This window comes from Phodopus roborovskii, unplaced genomic scaffold (assembly GCF_943737965.1).
Source record: "Phodopus roborovskii unplaced genomic scaffold, PHOROB, whole genome shotgun sequence".
In the NCBI taxonomy this organism is placed as follows: domain Eukaryota; kingdom Metazoa; phylum Chordata; class Mammalia; order Rodentia; family Cricetidae; genus Phodopus; species Phodopus roborovskii.
Window position 1 is genome coordinate 27,459,277 of NW_026126541.1, and position 27,622 is coordinate 27,486,898.

Sequence of the window (27,622 nt, forward strand, 5' to 3'; positions counted from 1 at the left end):
CAAACTTAGAGGTACAAAAGCCCAACCCCAACATGACAGCAAGCCACAAAAATCTGATATTTCTGACTCCCAGTATATGGTTTGGAAAGGACACAAAATTTGACAAACTCATTGGCCAAATTATCAAGGAACATGCAGCCTATTCCAGGAACTATAATTTTCTTGTACACAATGAAAAGCCATTGGAGAATGTTCATTCCCTCTTTACATATGGTGTGACTGGATTTTCTCCAGCAGTGTAAGATGGATTAAAGTTGGTAAGTTTTGAAGGCCAAAGGGGCAAAAAAGGATATCATTTGTTAATAAAACTGAAGCAAAAGAAGAGGTAAATCAAGCAGGTATTCAAGAATTTTAATTGTCGGCATCTGGTACCTGGTTAAAGGTCAGTCAAGGAAGCAGCCATTGTTGACTCAGATATATGATTCAAGGACTGGAATAACTTAGATTGTTATCTTGTGGCCTTGGATAAGAGCTGAAAATATTGACTAGGTTCCAGTAGTAGGTGTGGAAAACAGAAGAGATGATCAGAGTTAATACACACGAGTCATGAATGGGGAAACAGTCATTAAATCAATTTTAATAATACAGGGAAGGCAGAGATCTGAGCAGTCAGAGTTTACAGCTAATCTCCTTCAGGATGAGCCCATTTGGTTTTGTTTGTAAAATGTTTTCCCTATTTTATGCCCAATTCAGATATTCTTAGAGTTTATCTGTATCACACAGGATGGAGTTAGTAATCTAGAAAGGTCAGGGATGGGAGTGAGTGTTCAACACCTTAATTCACAAACATACTGAGTGACTAAAAGTGCCCTCCTTAAATATGATGGACAGAATTGAGATCCTTGTGGTTCAGTCCTCTTGGAACACTGTAAACGAAAGGAAATGTTGTGCCTAGTGGAATAAAAGTGGAAAGAATATAGAAACCACAGCAGCAACAATATCTCACAAATTGACCTAGAGTTTTGACTCAGTGGTACATCACTGGCTTCTCTGGGTGTAATCATAGGGTTTCCAGTCTCACAGGAACCATTAAAAGTTAGCAATGGCACTTTGTGGAAGGGACACCCAGACCAAACAGACGATAAACTTCATCATTAAAGTTCTCTGTGCATTTCCCCTTTTCTACTCTTCATGTGCATTTCTAGTCTGTATATTCTATTACTTCAGCACATACATTTTGAGAGCATAGCCTTCAAAGCATGCATGCCTCTACCCTACAGGCTTGTGTGCATCTCTCCTGTGTACCAGATGAGACGTTAAGCGCTACACTATCCTTCTGCTTGCCTTCCTCCTTGCTTCCCCCCTCTGGAGTTATACCATCTCTGGAAAATATGATTTTATTGCCAGCCCCTTTCAGTGTGCTCCATCCCCTTAGGCATAACTTCTGGGAGGGAATGAAAGTTTTATTTCATTGTGCTGTGTGGTTTGCACCTGAAGTTTACTTTGGGCTATTTGTAAATGTGTGCCTGTATTAAATAGATCCCAGTTTAGTGTTCTGAAACATTTAGTTTTTTTTTTTTTTTTTTTTTTTTTTTTTTTTTTGCCCTGAGATGTGTTTGCTTCAGCAAATTGTGCTGCCTAGAATTGGCTTTGATATATTGAACTCTACAGACTGGTAGCTTCAACTATATCTTTTTTTTTTTTTTTTAAGAAAAAACCCTTTACAGTCCAGGTCTTTTATTTCTTTTTGTACATTAGGCCATGAATTCCTGTGGGGTGGGCTCCAGCAGCTCAGGCTCCTTCCCGTTTGCCCTCACAAAGTGTGGTTCTCTGGGTGGCGCAGGCTGGCGCTTGAGCCGAACCCTTGGCTTTCTCCTTGGCTTCCTTTTTCTTCTGGTCCTTCTCCTTCACCCACTTCAGGGGGCTGTCTCTGCTCTTAGAATGCTTAATGTGCTCAATAGATCTGCATGTTAATCCTGGTGAGAATCTTGCCCTTAACTTGCTTGTTTACAATGATGCCCACAGCATGCTGGGTGACATTGTAGACTCTTCCCGTTTGGCACGGTAACACTTGTGGGGCATCTTTTTTGAACAGCGCCCATTCCCTTGGTGTCTACAATACCATCCTTCTTGTAGATTTGCACATACGTGGCCAAAGGAACAACTCCATGCTTCCTAAAAGTCCTAGAGAACATGTAGCGAGTGCTCTTTCTCTTTCCCTTCGTGTTTGTCATTTTGGCGAGTTACTGGAAGATGGCTGCCACGGCCAAAAGCTAGCTTCAACAATATCTAACTGACACAGCATCCATGGTTCTGGAGTATTATTGTAATACATCTCAGTCCTTGAATTGTGCCCTCCCTGTCCAGTGGAAGTGGAAAACCAGTATCACATTGTTCCCAGATAGAAAGGAATCATTCCGTTTCTCTGTCATCCTGACTGTCTCTTCTTTACCCAGCATTTATGTGTCGTATCTGCTAATGAATCTCATATAGACTGATTTACTCTCATTTGGCTTCAGAAATCTGTATAACAAGCTCAGGTAACAGAGGAACACTTTGAGAGAAAGCAATAGCTTCTGTATGAAGCAGAGGGAGTCTTGTCAGAGGACACGACAGAAGAGCTTTACCTATGAAGTGTGCTGGTGCCCAGTCAGTAGGAAAAAGAGTGCAGCTCTAGATCTCACTGTCCCCATTCTGTTAAGGAAAGAGCTATGTATGAACCCTCCCCTCTCCTGTTTATAGGCTTTGATCTTGAGGTTCTTAGATGGAGTGATGATTAAAATTGCTTGGGGAACCTCGGTACACATGGAGACCAGATTTACATATTTAATTTAAGACACTGAGACTCCTAAGCCTTCCCTAGTGGTATTAATGAACTGCAAAAGACAGAAACTGTATTGCTTTTCTTGTAGTTTTCCAATCTATCAATGATTAGAAGCAGGCATGTGACTATCTGTGGAACACATAGACCAGTAGGTTTTATGTGGGTTTGAATGAGAAGTCCCCATACGCTCTTATATTTGAGTACTTACTCAACAGTAAGTGGCACTGTTTGAGAAGGATTGGGAGGTGTGGCCTTGTTGGAGGAACTGTGTCACTTGGAGAGAGCCTTGAGGTTTCAAAAGCCCATGCCAGGCCCATTTTCCCTCTCTCCCTCCCTTCCTCCCCCTCTCTCTTTCTCTCTTTCTTTCTCTCCCTTTCTGTTCTCTCTACTTGCAGATCATGATACAGCAGTCAGCTTTGTCTCTGGCAGCATACCTTCTTGCCATCTTTCTCTCTGCCGTGATGATAATGGGCTAAGCCTCTGAACCTATAAGAAAGTCCCAGTTAAAGTCTTTTTCTTATAAGAGTTGACTTGGTCATGGTGTCTCTCTTCACAGCAATAGAACAGTGACTAGGACAGTGTCAGCTCTGTAAAATATGATGCAGAATGAAGGCTGCTCTCTGAACTACATTTGTTCACTGTCTATTGAGCTTACTTTGTTTGTGTGGAATGTGAGCATTACTTCAACAAATATTTGAGACGTTGCTATACCTATTGCCACGTACTCGTGAACTGTTCCTTTTTCAAGTTGCTCCCATTTCCAATCCCACCAGCAGCTCATTTTGTTCATGGACACAGCAGCTAAGGCTACCTTAGTGATTCAAGGCATGGGTCCTGTCACCAGCTATCTCTTATCTACTAATCCTGAGAATTTCAACGTTCTCTAGGTCACTGTGTTAGTTTATGCTCTCAAATACCTGTTCTCTCTCTCTCTTCTCTCCCAACAGCTACCTTTTCATCTGGCTACCACTTATTGACAGTACAAGGCTCACATGAAACATTCAGTTTTTTTTTTCTAAACATCATTCTTTGAACCCTTCTGCCATTGAGGTTTTATACTGTATAATCCATCTAGGCAAAACACTTTATAGTATTTATAAGCTGACTGATTCACTAATGCATCTCTCTGTGCTATAACTCATAAAAGCCTGCCTTTGTATGTGTGCCTATTCACTTGATTGCTTATTGAGATGAACTGATTCAGGATAAAAGCAGACTAGGATATTGCTAGTAAAGTAATATTGAAGGTCAGAGCAAGTCAGAGCTAATGCTTTGACAGCAAATACAGAAACAAAGGAACTAAAGAAGGGTCAGTGATGAGAAGAGGCCAGGTAAAGTTTTCTGGTTTGGATGCCTCAGTCCTTCTTTAGGGCATGACCAAACTGTGGCTCAGAATGAAAAAAAAAATGAAAGTGAATAATAATGAATACTGGTCTATTAAAAAAGGATTAAATTTAGCTGTTGCTAAAAAAATAAAATGATACTATCAATTTTAATGAAATTGGATAAAATGTGTCAAAGAGCTAACTACTTTTAGTTCTAATTTCTCATCTGAAAACTGAAGACTACATTTTTTACTAATTATTCCACTTGAAATAATGAGATAAATTTATGTGTGTCATATCAATATATAATATTTTTTAAATGTTCTTCATAAATTATAACATTAATTTATGATGCTAACTTGTTAATGATTTGACTGAATACAAAGTACATGATCTTGTCAAGAATATTTGTATTTACCATCCAGCCATGTGGCTTGTATAATCCCAGCATTTTGGAAGCAGAAGTAGAAGGATTTCCAAGAGCTGAGGTCAGTCCAGTTTACACCATAGGTTTCAGGCCAGCCTGGGATACCAATTGAAGCCCAGTCTTTGGGCTTTGAAAATTTTGTAATCAAGTACTTTAATGGAAATTTATGTTAATTCTGTTTAACAAATATCTTTGAATCCTTTTATACAAAAGGCATTGTGGCTACTCTTGCTGGAGTAGGAAGATAAAACAAAATGGTCTCCAATCTAATTTAGGTATAAAATAAATATACAAATAATAATAATGAAAGACAGAATGATAAAAGCTGAAATCATGATACAGAAGTGTGCTGTGGTAACTGTAATTTTGTGGATCAAGGAAGTCTTAGGAAAGAAGCAGGTGTTGTAAGTCCATATAGCATTAAAAAACATCTTGGAGGTGGGGATAGCACATCATGGAATGCACATTTGCCCTGGAATGTCAAGTTCAAAGGGGGATATTCAAACCAGTGCCTGATCCCAGAAGGTCAAATGTCTGAACAAAGAATTTGAATGTGTTGTTCTCATGGTTGAGCTATCAAGGGTTTTGGGCCGAATACAAGAGCATTACAGCCCTGTGTACATTGGGCTCCTTGGGATAAAATAAATGTCAATACAGCTTCCCGGTGTTCCTATTAACATGTACATGTTCTCTCTGTGTGTGTGGGGGGGGTTCCCTTAAGGAAGATTGATTTTCTGTGAGATCAGTGAGAAGTACAATGTGAACAACAATTTCTAAAGCAAGCGTGGGTCATCACTCTGTCTCTTATGTGTACTTGTTCCATGATCTTGGGAATTTACTGAAGCTATCCAAGCTTCTCTTTTGTTCTACCAGAAATGTGTTTAAACTCAGAGAGTCATTTTCCTGATGGAGCTATCTTAACACATTGTTTAGCACATGGTAATCATTACAGCAATAATACCCAATGTCTTTCATGATGTGAGTTGTCATTGGAGTGTAAAGTGAAGTTTTATTGACATTGTATTTAGTTCTATTACGTTCATGAGAATTAGGGACATTTCAGCTGATCATTTCTTAAAAACAAATATTTTTCTTTTTCCTCTTTGTGCTAGAATTAGGAATATAAACCCACAGGAATACAATTATCACTTAAATGCACAAGTTAGCCTTCAGGGATTCGATAATAGCCATGATTGGAAAATTTGTGCTTGCAGAACTAGATGAATAGTGAAGACAATGACAAAGACCATAGCCTTTCTTTGTAGCAGTGGATATATTCAGAGACAACATGCATAGCCTATGGGTGCAGGAGGATGAAAGAGGCAGTATGGAAGGCAGGTCCCCATCTGTAAAGGTAGTATGGCCTTGTTGGATTTTAAGACACTTAGGATCTGGGCTTCATCTTAGTAGGAGAGGAAACAGTCTTACACGTATGCCTAGCATATGTTCAGTCATTCAACTTTTAGTGGAATGTACTTGTTCCCTTGAGACTAATTTGTGAACTGAAATGTCAGCCTATTGTCTGCCGTTGTGGGTATCATCAGGATGTGTTACTATTGTAAGCACTTAAGAGGCTTTTCTAAGAGTACCACACTTCTAGGAGGATGAGTACACTGGTGGTCTCTGGTTTCCAAAAAATCCATAACCTGCCAGTCTGCCCCCCCACCACTGTTCATGTGTGTTTCCTCATTAACATTTCCTCTGTGTGCTTTATTGTCAGGCACACCACTTGTGATGTTGCTTTTTCCCTTTATTCCCTTTATTTCTCCTTCCTCTTGCTCCTCCTGCTGCTTCTGCTGTTTTGTTGTTGTTGTTTTTTTCTGAGTATTCTTCTTTCTAGCCAGGACCTCTGATGTTTAATGTAGTGTATCCATCCATTCTGTTCAGATTTGGTTACTTTAGATATCTTTACTTTTATTGGTTTAACTGATGTTACTGTGTGCTCGTCTTCATGAATTCAGAAACACATACATTAGTATGTGTCTGGCCAGCCCTGGGGGCTAGTGGTATGAAAGTAGGGAAGAGTGGCACCAGGGCATCTCTTCAATGGTATTTACATTTGTTAACATGACAGAATAGCTTTATTCTCACTAGTGAGCGATCTGCTGAGAGACCCAAGCTCATTCTTACACTATAAATCTCCCCCAGGAGATCAGAGTGTTCTACGGAACTGTCAGCCTATTCCCTTCCTGATTAGCTAGTGCCCTAAAGGTGATAAATTCTCAATATTACATATTGGTACTGATTCCCCTAAATACAGTAATGTCACACCCTAGAGGAAGCCTTTGTCTCTTTTGTTTGTCTTTTTGTTTTGTTTTAGGCTAGCCCTTGCTGGGTAGCATTGGTTGGCCTGGAACTCTCTATATAGCCCAGAGTAGCCTCAAATTTGTCATTCTTTTGTCTCAGTCTCTAGGGTTCTTGGATTAAAGGTACTTCACCCGGCTTCTAAATTTATATTTTCATTTCTTTTTTCTCTGTTTTTATTTAAATTTGAAGCAATCTTATTTTATATATCAATTCCAGTATCCTCTTTCTCCTATTCTCCCATGTCCCCCACCAACTCCCATTCCATCCCTCTTTGGCTCCATAGAAAGGGTGACAGCTTCTATTGGGAATCATCAATGTCTGTCACATCATTTGGGGCCAGGCCTAGGCCCTCCCCAGTGTGTCTAGGCTGAGAGTGTCCCTCTGTGGAGAATGGACTCCCAATGCCCATTCATATACTAGATGTAAATGCTGTTCCACTACCAGAGGTCCCATAGACTGCCCAGGCCTTCTAACTGACACCCAGGTGGAGAGGGTCTGGTTCTGTCCTATGCTGGTTTCCAAGATGTCAGTCTGGGATCCATGAGCTCCCCCCTTGTTCAGGCCCAAGATGTCAGTCTGGGATCCATGAGCTCCCCCCTTGTTCAGGCCAGCTGTTTCTGTGGGTTTCTACAGCATGGTCTTGACCCCTTTGCTCATCACTCTATCTCTCTACAACTGGATTCCAGGAGTTTGGCTCAGTACTTAGCTGTGGGTCTCTGCTTCTGTTCCCATCAGCTACTGAATAAAGGCTCTAGGATGGCATTTAAGGTTGTCATCAATCTCATTTTAGGGAAAGGTCATTTAAGATAGCCTCTCCCCTATTGCTTAGATTGTTAGTTGGGGTCATTCTAGTATATCTCTGGACATTTGCCTAGTGCCAGATTTCTCTTTAAATCTATAATGGCTCCCCCTATTGAGGTATGTCTTTTCTTGCTCTCCTCTATTCTTCCTCTGACTCAATCTTTCCTCTCTGCTCCTCTTCCTTTTCTCCTAACTCCCTCCCTCCTCCCCCATACTCCCAATTTGCCCAGGAGATATTGTCTTGTTCCCCTTCTCTGGGGCCATGCGTGTCTCTCTTAGCACCCTCCTTGTTTCCTAACATCTCTGGAGGTGTGGATTGTAGGCTGGTGATCCTTTGCTCTGTCTAATATCCACATATGAATGAGTACATAGCATGTTTGTCTTTTTTGTAACTGGGCTACCTCAATCAGGATGGTTTCTTCTAGTTCCATCCATTTACCTGTGAATTTGAAGATTCCATTTTTTTTTCTTTCTCCTGCTGAGTAATACTCCATTGTGTAAATGTACCAAATTTTCTTTATCCATTCTTCAGTTGAGGGGCATCTAGGTTGCTTCCAGGTTCTGGCTATTACAAATAATGCTACTGTGAACATAGTTGAACCAATAGATGCTCTTGTTATATGAATGTGCATCCATTGAGTATATGCCCAAGAGTGGAACTGCTGGATCTTGAGGTAGACTGATTCCCAATTTCATGAGGAACCACCATACTGATTTCTAAAGTGGCAGTAAAAGTTTGTACTCCCACCCACAGTGAAGTAGTGTTCCTTTTTATCCACATCCTCTCCAGCACGAACTGTCATTCATGTTTTTGATTTTAGCAATTCAGACAGGTGCAAGATGGTATCTCCGAATTGTTTTGATTTGCATTTCCCTGATGGCTAAGGATATTGATCACTTCCTTAAGTGTCTTTCAGCCAGTTTTGATTCCTCTATTGAGAATTCTCTATTTAGTTCTTTTTACCCTACTTTTTAATTGGATTGTTTGGTGTTTTGGTGATTCACTTCTTGAGTTCTTTGTTTATTTTGGAAATCAGCCCTCTGGCAGATATAGGGTTGGTGAAGCTCTTTTCCCATTCTGTGGGCTGCTGTTTTGTCTTGTTCATGTGTCCTATGCCTTACAGCAGCTTCTCAGGTTCCAATATAAAGCATCAGTATGTAAGAACTATAAGGCTGGCCCCAAACCCACCATGTAGTTGAGGCTGTCCTGGAGCTGGTAATAGACCTGTTTCAATCTCCTGTCTTATGACTTCTAATGCTTGAGAAAAATCTCATCCAGTGCAGTGGTTCTGTGTCATTGTAGATTAAAACAGGAAGAAGGGTCACACCAGGTTCTATTACCTCAACTCCAAACAGGTTTTCTCTCAGTATATCTGGAGATAAACTCACCTGCACACAGAACCATATCCTCTAGCATATAAAAGGCTCATTCACAACCTCTGGGATCTAAGTTCTCTGTACTTTTCAATCTTTATTGTCCTCAGTGACTCACAATACCCTTCAAATGTTGTGCTTTGTCAAAGAGAAATCTGAAGTGTTTATTTTTTTAAATAAATAAAATATTGAATGAATTATACCAACTTGTGACTGTATAGCAGAGTTCATGATAAAGTTAATTTTTCTTCCTCTTTTCATTTTCTTTGGTAGAAACTTCAAATAGTATTTATTGTTCAAATGGTGACTCTCAGACACTACATTGTTTGCTTCCCCACAACACATTTCATATGCTGTCAAGACAAACTATTTTCAAGTTCTGCCGACACTAATTGCCTTTATAGATCAAGTTGTTAAACTTGAGTTATAGTTTAATTATGCAGAAGGAGAATGCATGCTTGTCTGTACTATAAATGATTTCATTCTGTTTTGAAATGAATGGAGCCTAGAGAACCTCTTCCTCTTAGAGATTTTCAGCATTTTGTGAGCCTGCCTTGATGTCTCTGTGAATCATTATGTTACATGAAAATGTTCACATCAAAAATCCCTACAATTAAAAACAAGAGATTGAAAATCCATTTAGAGGATGGAGTAACCAAAGAAGCGCTCAATTAAATATCAAAGAAAATCCAAGCACATGTGGAATTGTAGCTCAGACTTTCTCCCCCTTTGGTATTTTGGGTAAGGATTCAGTCAGTCCAGGAGGCTACGGCTGACCAACTCTTGTGTTTGAATCATAAATTCTGACTGTGTCTGAAGGACTTAATGAAAACTGATGTGATCTCACCTCTGAAGAACTCAGAAATGTTTGTCACTGGGAAACAGACAAGCAAAAAATTGGTACACATCAGGACTCAGAGAAGATGTAGTAGAGACTAGAAGAGATTAAAGAAGGAGTCCAGGAGGTAGGGGGAGGCAAAGAAGTAAGTCTATCTTTTAAATGTTTACTTAAATGCTGATTATGTATCTGGTCAAAGAAGGGCTGATCCTTCAATATCGCATATGCACCTTTCAAAGTACTATAAAGAAAAAGGAAGAAATCCAGTGTGATCATTTTTACTGACAGTAAGGTTTCCTTAAGATGATATGATAATAAAGTCAAACTTTATACCAGTTTCTCGTTTCTTTTGTAAAGGAAGAAAAAAAAAACTTAAAAAACAAATAGCACTTGCTATTCATACCAGGGTTTAGCATCTATGTAAATATCCACATCCACAAAATTTCTATAGTTTATGATTATCCTTACTATGTGTGATTTACTCAATGTTTTCTATTCCATTAATAAAAGATGCTTTTTGCTGCCCCCTGAACAAATTTCACAATCACTTTAGAAAGTTGAATTGAGTAAGAAAGTACAGCCTATTCCCAAATGGAGTTATAGATTTTTGGGTCTATTAGAGGATTCAAGAAAGCTTCAAAGAATTACTATTCATTATGGTAACACCACTACTTTCTTTAATAAGATGCATCTGTGTCCATTTTCAAGACCACCCCACCCTTTGTTTCACCCTCAAATCTGAGAGGTCCCTCTGGCAATTCCACCTCTGCTCCAGCCCATCAGGCCAGTGGTACAGGTGCTAGTCATATGTTGGTTTCCCATGTTAAATCCTCACAGTCCCCACTCCTCTGACTGTGGAGGCATTCTTCTTTGCCACTGTCAACAGCATGGGAGCTTCTCAAAATCAGCTCCAGCTCTGTGTTGAGCCAAAGTTGAACTGTCTGTTCTCAGGGTCACTCAGTACATAGAGGGTGAGGCTGTGATCTAGACCTGCCTGGTAGTCTGTCCCATTAATGTCTGTCTGTAGGCAGCAATCCTAGGAGCCCTGATGGTGGAAGTGGAATGTGTTGACTCAGCTAGTAATGTGCTGAGTAGGAATGTGCTGAGATTCCAGAGGTGGGAACATCATGAGAACAAAGACACTGAGGAAGGGAGTTATAACTGGACCTGATCTGACCTGACAGGGCACAACAACAAAGCTACTATGTCTGAAAGAAAATGGCCGATGGACATGGTAAAGCTAGGATGGAGCTATAAGTAGGAGTCAGAATACAGACAATGTCACAAACTACAGTAAGGTGCTGATTTCGATGGTTTCGTTACCACTTCAGTTGCAAGGATAAGAATGGATGCAATAGGAGGCTGTGAGTAGGTCAGATGAGAAATGCCAAAAATGTGAATCATGGAATCTACAGTTTGTCCTGTTAAAACATTTTAAATGTATTTTATATATATTTTAAATTTAGAAAAAATCTTATTTTTACATATCAATCCCCTGTTCCAATACTTCCCATCCTCCCATAACCCCACCAAGCTCCCCAACCCACCATCATCTCTCCCCAAGGATAGGGAAGCCTTCCATGGGGGATCATTAAAGTCTATCACACTATTTGGGGGAACCCTAAGCCCTCCTTCCTGTATCTGGGCTGAAATAGTATCCCTTCATGAGGAATGGGCTCCCAAAGTCCATTTCTGCCATAGGGATAAATACTGGTTCCACTGTCAGAGGTCCCATAGACTGCCCAGGCCGCTTAACTGGCATCCACATTCAGAGGGCTTGTTTCGGTCCAATGCTGTTTCCCCAGCTTTATGACTGGGGTCCATGTCCTCTCACTAAGTCAGGTCAGCTGTTCTGTAGGTTTCTTCAGTCTGGTCTTGACTGCTTTGCTCATCCCCCCTCCCTCTTGCCTTTCCCTATAATGAGATTGATGACTACCTTAATTGACATCCTAGAGCCTTTACTAGTAACTGATTGAAGCAGAAGCAGACACCCACAGCTAAGCACTGAGCCATACTCCTGGAATCCAGCTGTTAAAACGTTTTAATCTCCATTTTGTTCCCAGCAATGGGTTAGACATAAGAGATAAATCAATAAATTGAACAAAACTAGAAACAATCCTTGACTTCATATAACTTACAATATGGAGAGAACTATCATAGACGTAAATTACTAGTATAAGCTCAATAAGGGCATTGAATTATGAAGGACTATAAAAACAGTAAATTACTAGTATAAGCTCAATAAGGGCATTGAATTATGAAGGACTATAAAAACATGCATATGTATATGTATATGATGTATATATGAATATGACACCTAATTTAGCCAGGCCCCATGTGTGATAACGTGTGTGAAATCCCATGGGAGGCCAGGGGAGATTATCTGAATGGAGCCTAACTGGGAATCTATAGACCTGGCTGTGGAGCATTTGAGGAACTGACATAGAGAAGGCAGCAGGGTGGGGGACAAAGTGGGAAAAGGTGACAAGCAGTTGGAAACTGCAGCATTGAGAAGACCATTTACAGTAGTTCAGGTCACAATAGGGGATTGGGTTTTATTCTATTAAAAATGGAAACTTTTTAAAAAAGGAAACTGTATAGTTGTTTCTGCCCTCTCTTAATTCTGTATGTGTCTGAGATTTAATTTGAAATTTGCCAAAGGAAGAACTACAAAATGGTATTTATAAAATACTAAATTTTCTGGCATTTGTTTCACATAAATAGATAGACTCTCAAGGAATTAGCATGTATTCTCCTCCTCCTCTTCCTCCTCCTTCTTCTCTTCATTCTCCTCCTCTTCCTCCTCCTTCTCTTCGTTCTCCTCCTCATGTGCAACTGAACATTTCAGGATAATATTGTCATTATAGTCCTCATGTTGTGACACTGCAGTGTTACCTTTTCCAAACCTAGCATGCTGCAGTCCCTACCCAGTAGGCTCCGTTCTGGACTCCTGTGCTTCTTGAGCTTATATAGGCTGGAGACACATGTCCAGTGAAAGTCTGTATAGGTGAACTCAAATAATACATATGGTAATTGTGAGCGCCACCTTAAGAGAAGTCCAGAACAAACAATACTAAGATATGCAAATGGTTTAACTTAACAACTGGTCTGTATCTGAGCACTCCTGCCAAACTCACAACTAAAAGGAAGAGATTCTGAAGGTTAAAGGTTGATAACAGCTATTCTCAACTGAGGACTCATGTTCCTCCAATGTGATAAAGGATGGTACTGGAGATTCTTTTCCTACACTCCAGGGACTAAGGTGCTGCTGGTGTCTAGCCAATAGATGCCAAAGATGTAGATGTCCCATGTCATTTCCTGGGATTCAGGACAGAACCCATGGTAAAGAATCATTTGTCTGGAAAGCTTAGTAGTGCTTCATTAGTTTGGTTTATCTTTTGATATGGTTATGAATAATGTTTACTTACTAAGAGGCAACAACTGTTCTATGGATAGGGATATGTTTTGTTTAACTGAGAGGAAATGTATTAAAATAATGTGTTATGAGAGGGTTTTCCAGACAGCCTGGTCCCACAGCTGCACCAGCTCCAAATAACACACAGAGACGCTTTATTAGATATAAAGCTGTTGCCTGTTACTAATGTTTCTTATTGGCTAGCTCTGTCTTAAATATTAACCCATTTCTATCAATCTAAGTATTTGCACATGGTCTTATCTTACTGGAGAGAGGGTCAAGAGTTGTGCTCTCTCAGTCCTGTTCTATCTATCCCTGAATCTTCCTTGTCTTCTAGTCCCACCTACCTTGCTCTCCTATTGGCCAACCTGGCTTTATTCATTAACCAATAAAAGAAACATATTTAAAGAATGACATCTCTCATCAGTAATGTGAGATAAAAAATGCTTAAATATAAAATTATCCCCCCACTCCCCCAGCATGTATGTGTCTTAAAAAGAGAGGCAAGAAGTGTGTCTAGGGTAGGTGAAGGATTCTTCAGAGTTTGTGCATGTCATTTGCATTTCTCCCCCAAATATACTCCAAATAGTCTTACATAACTATTATGGGCTGTGAGCTCTCATATTCCTGAGTGGCTCTTTCTGGCTTAAACATCCAGAGTCTTGTTAAGATCCTCCAATTTGAGCAAAGGCCTCCTTCTGAGAAGAAAGATGTTTCTTCAACAGAGGTTTTGCACACACCTTGTGCTTATGTCTGACATGGAGTTATGCACACTGTGAGTTATGCACACTGTGTTACTTTGTGTATTTTGATACATCTTTTGTTAGAAACTAAGTGACAAATAAGATGAAGTTTGTGATATATGGTGATAAGATGTTTTACCATTCTTGCTAATAGAGTTTGTGCTAGGGGATATTGTTAGATGTTAAAGATGAACAGACTTTCAAAACTGAGCAATATAATAAATCAAATTTTCATATCATGTCATAGACGTACCAATAGGAGCATGTGTTTCCTGGGTAGGAGAAGAACCTTCCCTGGAGAAAGAACAGAGAAGAATATCAAGATATAAAAACTAAACCAATGATCTTATTAAATGGAGAAAAACAATTGGCATACTTTCACTTTCTCTCTCTCTCTCTCTCTCTCTCTCTCTCTCTCTATATATATATATATATATATATATATATATATTTTTTTTTTTTTTTACTTAGAAATTTGGTGGATGTCCCAGGAGCCAGTTATAGATGTGATTGTGAGCTGCCTGATCTGGGTGCTATAGATCAAATTAAATTCCTCTGCAAGAGTCATATGCACTTTTAACCAATAAGCCATCTCTCCAACCCCAGAGCCAATTACACACACATGTGTGCGTGTGTGTGTGTGTGTGTGTGTGTGTGTGTGTGTATTTACATGTGTATATTTATGTGTGCTTGAACATAGGAAAATGGTCTTTAAAGGCACACACCAGATTGTTTGTGCCATCTGTTAGTTGAAATTGGAAAAAGGAATAAGAAAGAACTTTGTTACTTCAAAAACTTGTTACTAGGAAAATAAATTATGTGTGAGAGAGAACTATTAAGTGCCAGCTTAGGTGCTGTGTTGATGTTCTAGGAGCTTAGAGAGAAGAATGGTGTCTTTCAATGACAAGTATTAATGAAAAGCAACTTTAAGACAGAATAGAATAATCATTAAGAAAAATAGTGTTGATGTGTGAGGAGGAATTACAGCCAGCAGTGTAATGGATATTTTGTGTTTACCATGAAGTAGTGTACAAGGTAATATCTTCCTTTCCAATAGCTCCCTTGTTAAGCTGCAGAGGAGCATAGGGCCAGATGGCATGGACTCATTTTGCCTCCTGACCAAGTGATAGATTTTCTCCCACCTCTCCTTATGGAATTAGTTTTGTTCACTGCAGGAGTAATCTTCACTCTGGGAACAGACGTAGTGGTGAGCTCTTTCTCAGGATGCTGGCCCACTGACTATGATAATTCTCTTCCAGACTTACTTCCCTCCCCATCTGGCAGTTTATACTAGAAAGGTCCTGGACCAGAATTCAGATCACAAAATTAAAACAGTCTGTTTAATGAAGCCAAATGAAAATTGCTCAAGTAAGATATTAAAGGATGAAGTGGTACCTTAAAAAGTATTTAGAGACATCTAACTGCCACTAAAGGATGTTCTGGATTCAAGTGAGAACCTTTGGATGTCACAGTAATTTCTTTATTTTTAAAATATTGCTAATATGAAACTACTAAAAACAAATGAAAATGATAAAATAATCCCCAAATATGAGTTTAGTTAGCAGTGCTGTTTTACTTAATGCTTAGTTGATAAAAACAAGTTTTGCCTAATAATTGAAATAATGAACTCAAAGAGATGAATATAATTACTGAAGAAAATGACACTCACCACAGCTTCATAAATGAATGTTATAGACACAGTAGTCGTTCCTGGCTTGATCAACTGTTATCCATTCTTAAACAACGATACCATTCTGAACATGGGTAAAATCCTATCAGCACGAACACATCTCCCTAGGGCCTAGTGTTTGAAAACATGTTTTGTTTGGTAAATAAATTCTTTAATGTCTTTTTTATGTCACTGCTCCTGTTTTTCAGACCCACTATGAAAATGGAGAATACATCATCAGGCAGGGTGCAAGAGGAGACACCTTCTTCATCATCAGCAAAGGAAAGGTACGTTTGGGTGGCATATTGCAAGAATGCATGTGTTGAGTCTTGTACTGAGTGAGTGGAGTTGGTAACTTTGTGTGGATATTAGCAGCCATGTCACTAGATGCTACCGCTAAGTCAGCGTAAACAGAAAGACATCCATCAACAAAGCTGCACAATGCAATACTTAAATCTATCTGGTCTTTAAGAACAGTGACCTTCTTATAATGAAATATTTGGGCTTTAGAATCAGATGGTCCCAATTTAAATCTTCGCTAAAGTTGACTTACTTTACCCCTTTTAGGCCAATGATTTAATGTTCTAAATGCAATGCTGATGTAAATATATGTATGTTGTATTGTTGCATTGCAGCTTCATGGAGAGTGTAATACCAAGAAGCTAGTAAAAGTGATAAGGTATAGAGGGAGGGATAAAAACAGATATGACCAATGTTATAAATGGAAGATCATACTGTCTTCTTATACTATTTTAGCTTTAAATCAATGAGAATCTATTATGTTTTTTGGACTATGAAATTAAGTAAACGTAGACAAATCCCCAACCTCATATTACACAAACGCTTGAACTTAACATTTCATTGTAGTCATTCTTAAAAAGGGATTTTTTTTTTCGATGTATCAGGTTCATTGAGAGATAGGAAAGGAAAGACAAGTAGAGAAGACTTACTTACATGCCTTACTTACATTATAATTAGTCAACTTATTTCCTAAATATTTTACAAAATGACTAAATTTCACACTGTAGAATTTACACCAGAAGGCTTACAGAAATGCTGTAAACAGGAAGTGTAGAAAACTCTAAATTTTAGTGACTTAAATTTTAGGTGATTCTTGTGTACTAATTTTGGATAAAGATTACACATATCTCAATGTTTACAGCAATGACATCCCATACACAAATTGTATGTGTTTCTATTGTATCTATTCATTTGTTTGGTATCTGGAAGTCTAGGATAAAAATGCACATAATGCACTGGTTTTATAAAGGACAGCATAGGGGGGGCAGTGGAAAGGGTTCAACAGGAAAAGGTGCTTGTAACAAGACCTAGTGACCTGAGTTCAATTATCAGGATGCACATAGTAGAAAGAGAAAATCAACTACTACAAGTTGTCCTCTGACCTCCACTTGGATACTTTGGAACTATGGCAGATGCATGTCCATCTGTTTGCTCACATGCACACAAAATAAGTAAATAAATAAAAATGTAATATTTTTAATGAAGGGAATAATGAAATGTCATGCAAAAACACAGGTATGTTTAAAATATTTTGCATTTTCCAATGTTAGTGTCAAGGAAATGCTAATGTGCTTTGATTTATATAACAAACTGGCAAACTTTGTCACTCACTGTCTTCTATGTGAACTAACACTGATTAAAGAATCAGATTAAAGAAAATATTCCTGCTTATAAACCATTTGATGATCTGGAGTCTGACTTTGTTATCTTTCCAAATTCTAATTCTTTACTGCCAAGGAGTAGCAATGCTTAGCCATTAGGAAGGACACCCTACAGTAATTAATGACTGTCCCATTTACTGCAAATTGCCAGTATTTCTTGAAGGAAGAAGGTTGTAACCCATTTTAACTTAAAACAGGCGCATTAGCGGTACTGTTTTATGAGTTCTGTAGCATGTATAAATAGAAGCACTTGGAGATAATACCACAGGAGCCAAATTATTTTGGCAGTACTTTGATGCAATGTTAGAATTTTGCAAGAGAAATAGTCTTAATATATTAGGTTGCTTTGACACAGTCAAGTTTCTGTATAAACCAAGTATAGAATTTTACTTAGTTTCTAGGGTCACACAAGTTAGTTGCTATGATTCACAACTCTGACAATTGTTACGTTAATTTTATTAATTTTAATAATTATACATTGGTGGCCCATGCCTTTAATACCAGCATTCGGGAGGCAGAGGCAAGCAGACCTCTGTGAGTTCAAGGTCAGCCTAGTCTACAGAACTAGTACCAGGACAGGCTCCAAAGCAATGAGAAACCCTGTCTTGAACAACAACAATCAGTGTAAGAAACAGAGGGTATGCACACTTCATTTTGTATGGAATAGGAAAGAAAATAGTGGTTTCACAGTAAATAAGCTATATAATTAGAATTGTCAATAAACTCACTATAAAACTAATTTATTGTAGATGAACCAATGTAAAAAATTCTCCATGCATTTATAAAATTTATAAAAAGTAACCCTGGTAAAGGATTTTTCCAAAAAAAAATATTACTGGACTTTTATTTGTTTTGTTTGAGTGCATGTACAGATATCACTGTGTATGTGTGTGTGTGTAGTGTTGGCTGTGTGTCAGAGGACAGTTTATAGGGGTTGGTTTTTTCCTTCCATGATGTGGGTCACAGGTTTGAACCCAGGTCATCAGACTGCTCTACTCACTGGGCCCTCACACCAGCCCTTGTTAAGATACTTTCTTTGTTAACATTTGTCTTAGTTACTTATCTATTGCTATGATAAAACACTGTGGCCAAAGTAATGTATAAAAGAAAACATTTAATTTGGAGCTTATGGCTTCAGAAGGTTAGATTTCATGATGGCAGAGCAAATGCATGGCGGTCTGAACAGCTGAGAGTTTGCAGGTGCATTTGCAAGTTGGAAGCAGAGAAACCAAGACACATCAGGAATTGCCCAAGTCTTTTGAAACCTCTAGGCTGGTCCCCAGTAACACATCTTCTCCAACAAAGTCACACCTCCTAATTCTTCCCAAACAGTTCTACCAGTTAGAGATCAGTTACCCAAACACATAAGCCTATAAGAGCTATTTTTTTAGAAACTTTTAGAAAAGACTTCTTTTCTAAAAAAGGCTATGACAGATCATCAAAGTCTGTCACATCATTTGGGACAGGGCCTAGGCCCTCCCCAATGTGTCTTGGCTGAGAGAGTATCCCTCTGTATGGAATGGGCTCCCAAAGTCCATTCATGCACTAGGGATAAATACTGATCCACTACCAGAGGCCCCATAGACTTCCCAGTCCTCCTAACTGACACCCACATTCAGGGGGCCAGGTTCCATCCTATGCTGTTTTCCCAGCTATCAGACTGGAGTCCATGAGCTCCCCCTTGTTCAGGTCAGCTGTTTCTGTGGATTTCTCCAGCCTGGTCTTGACCGCTTTGCTCATCACTTCAGAGGAGGGATGGGATGGGGGTTGGGTCATTGGGAGGCATGAGGGGGATGGAAGGGAGAGGGAACTAGTGTTGATATGTAAAACAAGATTGTTTCTAATTTAAGTTTAAAAAAGAAAACATGCTATGTGATGGGAGGAGGCGTACAACAGTGGCTGCAGAGTAACAGTGCATTTCTCCTTGTTCAGTTCTATTTGTATAACTATAACCCCGTTTTATTCCTGTTACGAGTGGTTTTTTCCCCCCGCCAGTCTTGTTACCTCTGCCATGCCATCCCCAAATAACACATAGACACACTGTATTAATATATAATTCTGTTGGCCAGTTACTAGTTTCTTATCGGCTAGCTCTGTCTTATTAACCCATTTGTATTAATCTAAGTACTTCCATGTGGTCTTATCTTACCAGAGAGAAGCGCTGGTGATCTTCTCTGTCTTCCATCTTGGAACTCCTCCCTACTACTTCCTCTCTCCTCCTTGTCTCCTAATCCTGCCTATTGGCCAACAGTGCTTTATTCATTAACCAATACGTGAAACATATTTACAGAATGGCATCTCCTATCATATTACTCCTGTAAATGTATGCACACAAAAGAGAAACATGATAAACATTTTAATTTTTTTTCTTAATGGAAATTTACAGTTTTTCCCCCTAAAATTTGGGGCTCAGTGCTTGGAGCAGCAATGTCTAACACAGAAAGTAAATTCACTCTGTTTTAGTTGGTAGATTTCTGTTCCCTGGGAACATGGCATTTTCAGCAAAGGGAAGAGGCATTAAATAATTCTGCATATATCCCCAACAGTGTTAAGTCAACACCCTGTCTCTCTGTAAATGAAATGTTCCAAAAATTGAACAGGATTATTAAATTTCAAATCAAAACCTGGAGATATGGGATGGGGGAGATGACAAGTTGTCAAGAGAGCCCACTGTCCTGGAATGGACAAGTGTTTGGTTCCCACTACTCACATCATATCAGGTGGCTCTCTGTAATTTCATCTTTAACGGATCCTATGCCTCTGACTTCTACGGTCACCTGCTGTCATGTACACATAGCCCTTGCCCCCACATACCCATTTCCCAAACACACATCATTAAAATCAAATAAAAAGTAAATCTTAGCAATGAAGTTGAGACACAACTACATGCTATTGGGGGGGGGGGTGTTGACTATACCAAATTCTAGTGAAAAGTGAAGCAAGTAGAATCCCAAGATTATTGGCAAAGATTGCAAAATTAGATGGTAAAATTAAAATATTCTGACAAACAATTGTCTGCTTAAAAAGTTTTCCATATGACCCAGCAGCCTCATACTCAATTTATCCTAGAGGATTGAAAGTGTAGTTCTAACAAAACATGTTCATCAGTGTATTTACAGCGAGGCAATACAACAGAAAAAGAGTCAAAAAAGATAGCTGGATAAACGATATAATTATACAAACCAAATATAATCTGGAAAACAAATGCTCCTCTTCTGTTAGCTTCTGGACAATGCTCTCCAATCCCCATATTCCTAGAAAACTAGTAACCTTTTAATGATAAGTGCTAATTACAGGAAAATATATATTTCATTCATGGATAGTGAAAGTAGATATTTGTACTCACTCAGGAGTAAACACCTGAAAAACTAAACATGTTTGGTTCATACGTGTTCTTTATTTGTGTGAGCACTGACCCTATTGAACCCTTATTTATTAGTGCCAGAAAACAAGTACAGGAATATTTGTAGAAATGTTGTTAATACTATCATAGTAACAATATATGAGAATAAAACTAGGAGCTATATTTGCATCTAGGGAATTGCTAAGCTGCATACTATTTATGTAATAGGATGCTATGAAAATAGAGGAAATGAGCTTGAGCTGCTTATATTAACATGAATGAATCAGAGCCCCTGAGAGTATGGAACCAGTCACTTCTACTTTAAATAAGACTCCCCACTGCAACTGCTTCATTTATAAAAGCCTCATCAACATGCAAATTAGTATTTCTATGATATAGCTTAGTGGTAACTGACAGTTAAAACTGAATTTTCATGGTTTGAAACACCATGTAGAAGAGTAATCAAATGGATCAGTGGAGAATAATAATTGAATTCCCTTTACCTTGCACAAACCTTCCTAATGTTAATAAAAGTTCTCCTCATTGATGTCCAATGTCTAGGTTGAGAAGCTTAAAGCATGCTGTTTTTAATGTGTTTAAGTGCTTGACGTTGTCTCAGTAAATTAGTTTTCTACTTCATTGCTTTTTTCAGGTTGGTGAATTTTAATTATTTAACCTTTCTGGATGGCAGTCATTATTATTATTACTACTATACCTCAAAGAATTGAATGAATGAAAAATGAAAAGGTACTATTTAGAATAACTGTATTTTCCCCAAACAACAAGGAAACACTATTGAAAAACACTGACGGGATACATCATTAAAATCATCAGGATGGTTGCTTCACTGAGGGTAATAAAATCATGAGTAGCAGTGAATATTAAGTGAAATTCTTATTTCTTAACAATGCATTGTTTTGTTTTGTTTTTTTTTTTTAAGATGAAATGCTTAGAAAAAAAATTGTTGGGAAAGCATGGGATTTGCAAACATGCAGTTGATTTAGACGCTTGTCTCTCTTTGTAGGTGAATGTTACTCGAGAAGACTCACCCAGTGAAGACCCAATCTTTCTTAGAACTTTGGGGAAGGGAGACTGGTTTGGAGAGAAAGCCTTGCAGGGGTAAGTGATCACATGTGCACAGGTTTTATTTAAGTACCATACAATTTACTGAAAAGTTGACCTTCTAATAAAAGAGACCCTTCTTGTCAGGCCCACACTAAGATCATTAGCTGTTGCATTCAACAAGTTCCAGCTGGATTTCTGAACTGTCTATATCCGCTGTAGGATTGAGTAAGCTTCTAATATGTATGTGTGATCTTAATCAGAGCATGCTGTGCTCCTTAAGTGAAGTGTCTCTGTATAACTCAAACGAGAGGGCTAGGACTTCTAATCTCAGCACAGACAGTTTTCTTTCGAATCAGAGGAAGGAATTTGATATCTTTAAACCTGTACCAACAGTGAATCAGCAATGAAGACTTCCTAGTAGTATTGTCACCTCTGGTTACTGTTGTCACTGTTGTTACTTTGGTGGAGACAGAGACACACACACACCTGAATTCACTGTGGGAAAACCCTTAAGAGTGGGTTAGTGGAGATATTCTTTAAGATGACTGCAACTTTGCTTTTTCAGTTCAATTCAGCTTTCGGGACTTGGCAGGAACTTGAGATCTCTTCCTGAATCATATGAAGGGGAAACCAAGTTGTGTTTATGATATGCATTTTACAGAATGCATTACAAATATTTTTGAGAGCCATTATCTTTCAATAAGCAACATATTTCCTTATCAACAAAGAGAGACTTTTGAGATTCTAGTGCATATGTATCTGCATAATTTGAAGAAGAGCCAACTAAAAATTTGTTGTTGTCTCTATAACAGTGGGATAGAATTTACTCTGATTAGAATATCATTTTAAAATTACAAGCACTCATCTAAAAGTACTATAAAAATTGCTTACTCAATTTTTATTTTAGTGTCACAGTTGGATGGCAGGTTTTACCCTGCTTCTTTTCACAGCTGCAGTAATGAAACCAGGGTATCTCTACAGTCATCTAAGTTGGGCTTTACCACTGGAGGAAAATCGAGAATGAACTCAAACCCTCTATTTGTCTTTTACTGAGTTTGTTTGTTCCTTATCTGATGAACATGAATTTTCCATGAGATTTTTTCCACCCAATTTCAAAACTGTAGGAAAGCATGTAAAGTGGCTTCCCAAAAGGATGCAGTGAGCACTATATCCCTAAACTGAGGCCCACAAAACTCATGGCTTCATTTGTCTTTTCTTGGATTATTTAATGCATAAAGGGCCCTATAGAATGTTACTGCATGATTTCAGTGGTACAAAGATCATCTGCTTCCATGGAAAACAGTGTTATTTCCACAGAGAAAATCAAATTAGAAAAACAAAATCAAAGGAGACAAAATCCACAAACTTTTCTAATCATTTATAACTGAAATCATGAGTTTAATGTTGGAAAATAAATCATGATTTGTAATCAAAATATGATCTTTTTGTAGTTTTATTGTCACAGAGATCAGGTGCCAAATAAAGATGACTTTTGTAGTTGAATATACCTTCCTGGAAAGTATAATGCTATGAAAATTTCACCAAGTTTTGTTCTGATACCAGAATTTATGTTGATGAATTCCAAGTTGCATTCTTTCTAGTATCTTTTGAAGAAAAGTTTTTATTCTTGACAGTTTCATATATATGTATGCATCATTTGAATGTCTAGAAATATATGATATATTGGGATTATATTTATCACTCATTGCCCTCTTTTCATATATATTTATTATTTTTTCTTATTTTACATATCGATCCAAGTTTCCTCTTCCCCCCTCCCATCCCATTCCCCTGCCCTCTCCACAGGGAGGGTGAGGCCTTCCTGGAGGGATCATAAAAATCTGTCAAGTTATTTGAAGTAGGGACTAGGCCCTCCCTTTTGCCTCTAGGCTAAGGGAATATCCCTTCATGGGGAATGTGCTCCCAAAGTCCTTTTGTGCACCAGGGATACATCCTGGTTCCACTGTCAGAGGTCCCTTAGACTGCCCAGGCCTTCTAACTGAGAACCATGTACAGGGGTCTGAGTCAGTGCAGCGCTGGTTTCCCAACTATCAATGTGGATGTCCACTACCTCCCCCTCACGTCAGCTGTCTCTGTGGGTTTCTATAGCCTGGTGTTGACCCCTTTTCTTTTTCTTTTCCTTTCCTTTCTTTTCTTTTCTTTTCTTTTCTTTTCTTTTCACTCCTTTCTCTCTGCAACTGGATTCCAGGAGTTCAGCTCAGTGTTTAGCTGTGGGTGTCTGAATCAGTTTCCATCAGCTACTAGATGAGGACTGTATGATAACATATAAGTTAGTTATCAATCTCATTATCAGGGAAGGGCATATAAGGTAGCCTTTCCACTGTTGCTCAGAATGTTAGTTAGGACCATCCTTGTAGGTCTCTGGACATTTCTCTAGAGTAAGTTTTCTCTTCACACGTATAATGGCTCCCTCTATTATGGTATCTCTTTTTTTCACCCTCGTCTATTTGTTCCCCGACTCAATCTTCCTGGTCCCACATGTTCTCCTTTCCTACCCTCCTCTTTTTCATTGTCCACTTTTATGCACTCTCTTTTCCCTCTGAATCCTTTCTTCCTAATTTGTCTCCCCAAATGGATACTCCATTAAATAAAATAGTCACCCTTCTATTGCAATAGTATTGCAATAGTTAAAAATCAACCGCTCCTTAGGGAGGGTGGGGTCTCATGGAGTTGCCCTCTTCCATGACATTTAAGACTATCTTGTGCAGATATTCCTTTCTCTGTGTTCCTGATTCCAATTGCTGAGTAGTCTCTGGGTGGCAGTGATTCATGACAACTTCTTATGTGCTTTCTACCTCCTCTTCTACCATATTCCCTGGGCCTTCGATGGGGAACAATATAGATGTCCCAGTAAGGACTGAACACTCAGTGGTCATTTATTCTCAGAACCTTTACCAGATATAAGTCTATACATTGTAACCCTGTTCAAAAAGGAACTTCTTTGCTCCAGCACTAATCTGTTGATATAAATATAAAAATTTAGAAGTACATTTAACAACATATTCATTTAAAGAAACACAGTAATGTTTTCCTTTCTGGGGCCCATGACCTTCTCAACCCAAGACTTTGACTAGGTTTATAGAACCAGATATGTATTATTCCAATGGAATGGGCCTCCAATCTAATCACAAAGCAGTTGGGTACCCCCGATACAACTGTGTTACTATTGTACCAGTGGGAATGTATTGCCTGGTAGGTTGATACTGCAGCAAGGATGGCTATAGGTGGGTGAAACTACTGATAAGTTTTTCCTCATTCACATCTTTTATAGTACCATATGTTACTATGGATGCCAGTCAGCAGGGAAGGAGTTTTCTGTTCATTTCCAACTTGATTTCTCTGTGTTCTTTAGTCAGTGTGCTATCTTCGTCCATAGAGCCTTAGGAAGGGTGGTGCCTCATAAAGTCACTTGTATGTAGTTCTGATGAGTGAACAAAAGGTAATTATGTAGCAAATATTGTTTGGGGAGCCCAATTTAGCTAATTTCCAGCATATTCTTGGTACCAATAATTTACTTTGCCTATGTTCTCTCCTCTCTTCATCTAACTCTGTAATGTTCCTCCGCCTTTGTATCCATCCCTTCTAAGTGCCTTCTTAAATGTCATCAAATACTTGCTATTTCATAAAATAATCTTTTATCTTCATTTAACTTCATTTCTCAGTCATAAATTTTATATTGTTATATATTCTGTTTAAATCACCCATCTTTTGAGATCCTTTATGTAATCAATATTCTTTAGAATTTATTTATTTAAAATTTATCAGTATTTTGTCAAGTTTCTCTGTTATCCTGGTAATTCCTCCAGATCTATAACTAAATATAACTTCAATGAAAAAAGTCCAAATTTTTTATCATTTGATTTATCTTAGAATTTTACGTTAGTCTTATATTCCACATCTTCCTGTTGGATGAACGATAACTAAATGGAACTTTTAAAAAATGAACCTCTCTAATGATACCCTGGTCAGTAATAGACTCTGCTAATATTTCCTTCACAATAAAATTTATTTGTAGATACAAAAGGAGTTTTCAGCTCATGTGACTTTAGGGGTCAGGTTAGACATATAAATGAATACTACATGAATGTGATGGCAACTTTCATATCATCTTGACACAATTGAGAATTACCTGGATAGTCTTGATATGGGGTTGTCCAAATCTGTGAGGGATTGTCTCAGTCAGTGGAAAGGTTTTTATGGCACCATTCTCTAGATAGGGACTGTTATGGACAAGAGTAGAGAAAGAGAACTGAGCTCAGCAAGTATGTATGTGTTCATTCTCTCTCTTCTTTCAAATAGCTGATTCACATTTGTCCAATGGTGGACTTAGCCTGGAATTATGAGCTAAAATAGATGCTTTCTTTTCTAAATTGCCTTTGTCACAGTATTTTTTTAATTACAGTAACAGGAAATGAAACTAAGACAATGAGTAAAACAAGAAAGTGGTTTGCAAAGCCTTCTATAATGAAGAGAGCAATTGCTGAACTCCTGTGTGATTCTCCTCCACCAGGATGTGACCTCAGCTTATTAAAAAGAAAACACGAGTGTGATATGAAATTCAATCCCTAATCTTGATTACAAAGCACAAATCTTAAAGCTAATAAACAACTTTCTGCAGGATGGCTTGTGGGTTGTAATTAGGTAATTTCTGTCAATTAGAGCTACCTTGCTAAAATATCCTTTCCATGACTTATATTGCATTAAGCTTGAACTGAAGTAAACCTCCTATGTAAACATGTACAGATCATAACCTTGTTTTTATGCTTTGACATGTTAGCATCTTAGGTCCTTAGGGTGGTTTGAGAGAAAATGGCCCCCATAGGCTTAGGGAGTGGTACTATTAGGAAGTGTAACCTTGTAAGAGTAGGTATGGCTCTGTTGAAGGAAGTTCATCACTAGGGGCAGGGTTTTGGGCCTCAAATGCTCAAGCCAAGTCTAATGTGACTTTCACTTGCTGCTGTCTGCTCCAACACCATGTTTGCCTGAGCACCACCGTGCTTCTGGCCATGACAATAATGAACTAAATCTCTGAAACTGTAAGTCAGCCACAATTAAAAGTTTTCCTTTGTAAGAGTTGCCACGGTCGTGGTCCCACTTCAAAGAAATAGAAACCCTAAGACAGCCTGTAATGATTTTCAACCAGATTCTATGTTCTTTATCATTCTTCAAATTTCAATGTTTCACACAAGGAATTCCAACTTATTCAAATTAACTGGAATTGTCTCGCTAACTTCTAAGTTACTCAAAAGTTGTCATAACTTCAAGATGCAAAATCTCATGGGCAACTATGTACTGTATATCCTTAGGATAATTTTTGCAAACCACATGATTAAGAACATAGTAGCAAATTTGATATTTATTATCAACTCTGTATCTTGATTGTGGAGTTCAGACCCTGACTACTATAAAAGTCTGCCTCTAGAGGTAACTTTCTTTAGTTCCATCTTAATGGATGCATTGAAATTCCAACTACAGCTATCTTTTAAACTGTTTTATTAACATCCATCCTGATAGCATATTATTGCTGGGTAAGTTGGAGTTACTCATATATTCACTTTGACTGAAAATTTTTGCAGATAATAGTGCATACATTTTCAGTCTTTTGAAAATGGCTTTTCTATGCCAGAAAAAGGCAAAACTATTTTCTTCTTATGTATGGGCATAAAAATAACATGGGTTGAAATGATTTCATCAACAGGAGATAATTTATTTACATGTTGTCTTATCATTCCTATATAAGCATGGTGGGTCAAATTCTAAAGCAACCGTGCAGTGTACGTGCCATGTAATGAGAACTATGTAAGACCGATACAAACCCAAGAGTCCTTGCCACCTAGCTTCGTTTCTG

The 27,622-nt window shown here is 38.3% G+C and overlaps 1 protein-coding gene across 2 annotated transcripts in view; it reads left to right on the forward strand.

Annotated features, from left to right (window-relative positions):
• Prkg1 (protein kinase cGMP-dependent 1) overlaps nt 1-27,622 on the forward strand; it is a 1,151,895-nt gene that overhangs the window by 934,009 nt on the left and 190,264 nt on the right. For both annotated transcript variants that reach the window (XM_051199947.1, XM_051199946.1), the window contains exons 6-7: nt 15,873-15,950; nt 21,713-21,807. In XM_051199947.1, coding sequence (XP_051055904.1) covers nt 15,873-15,950; nt 21,713-21,807 — 173 coding nt within the window. The remainder of the gene's footprint in view (nt 1-15,872; nt 15,951-21,712; nt 21,808-27,622) is intronic.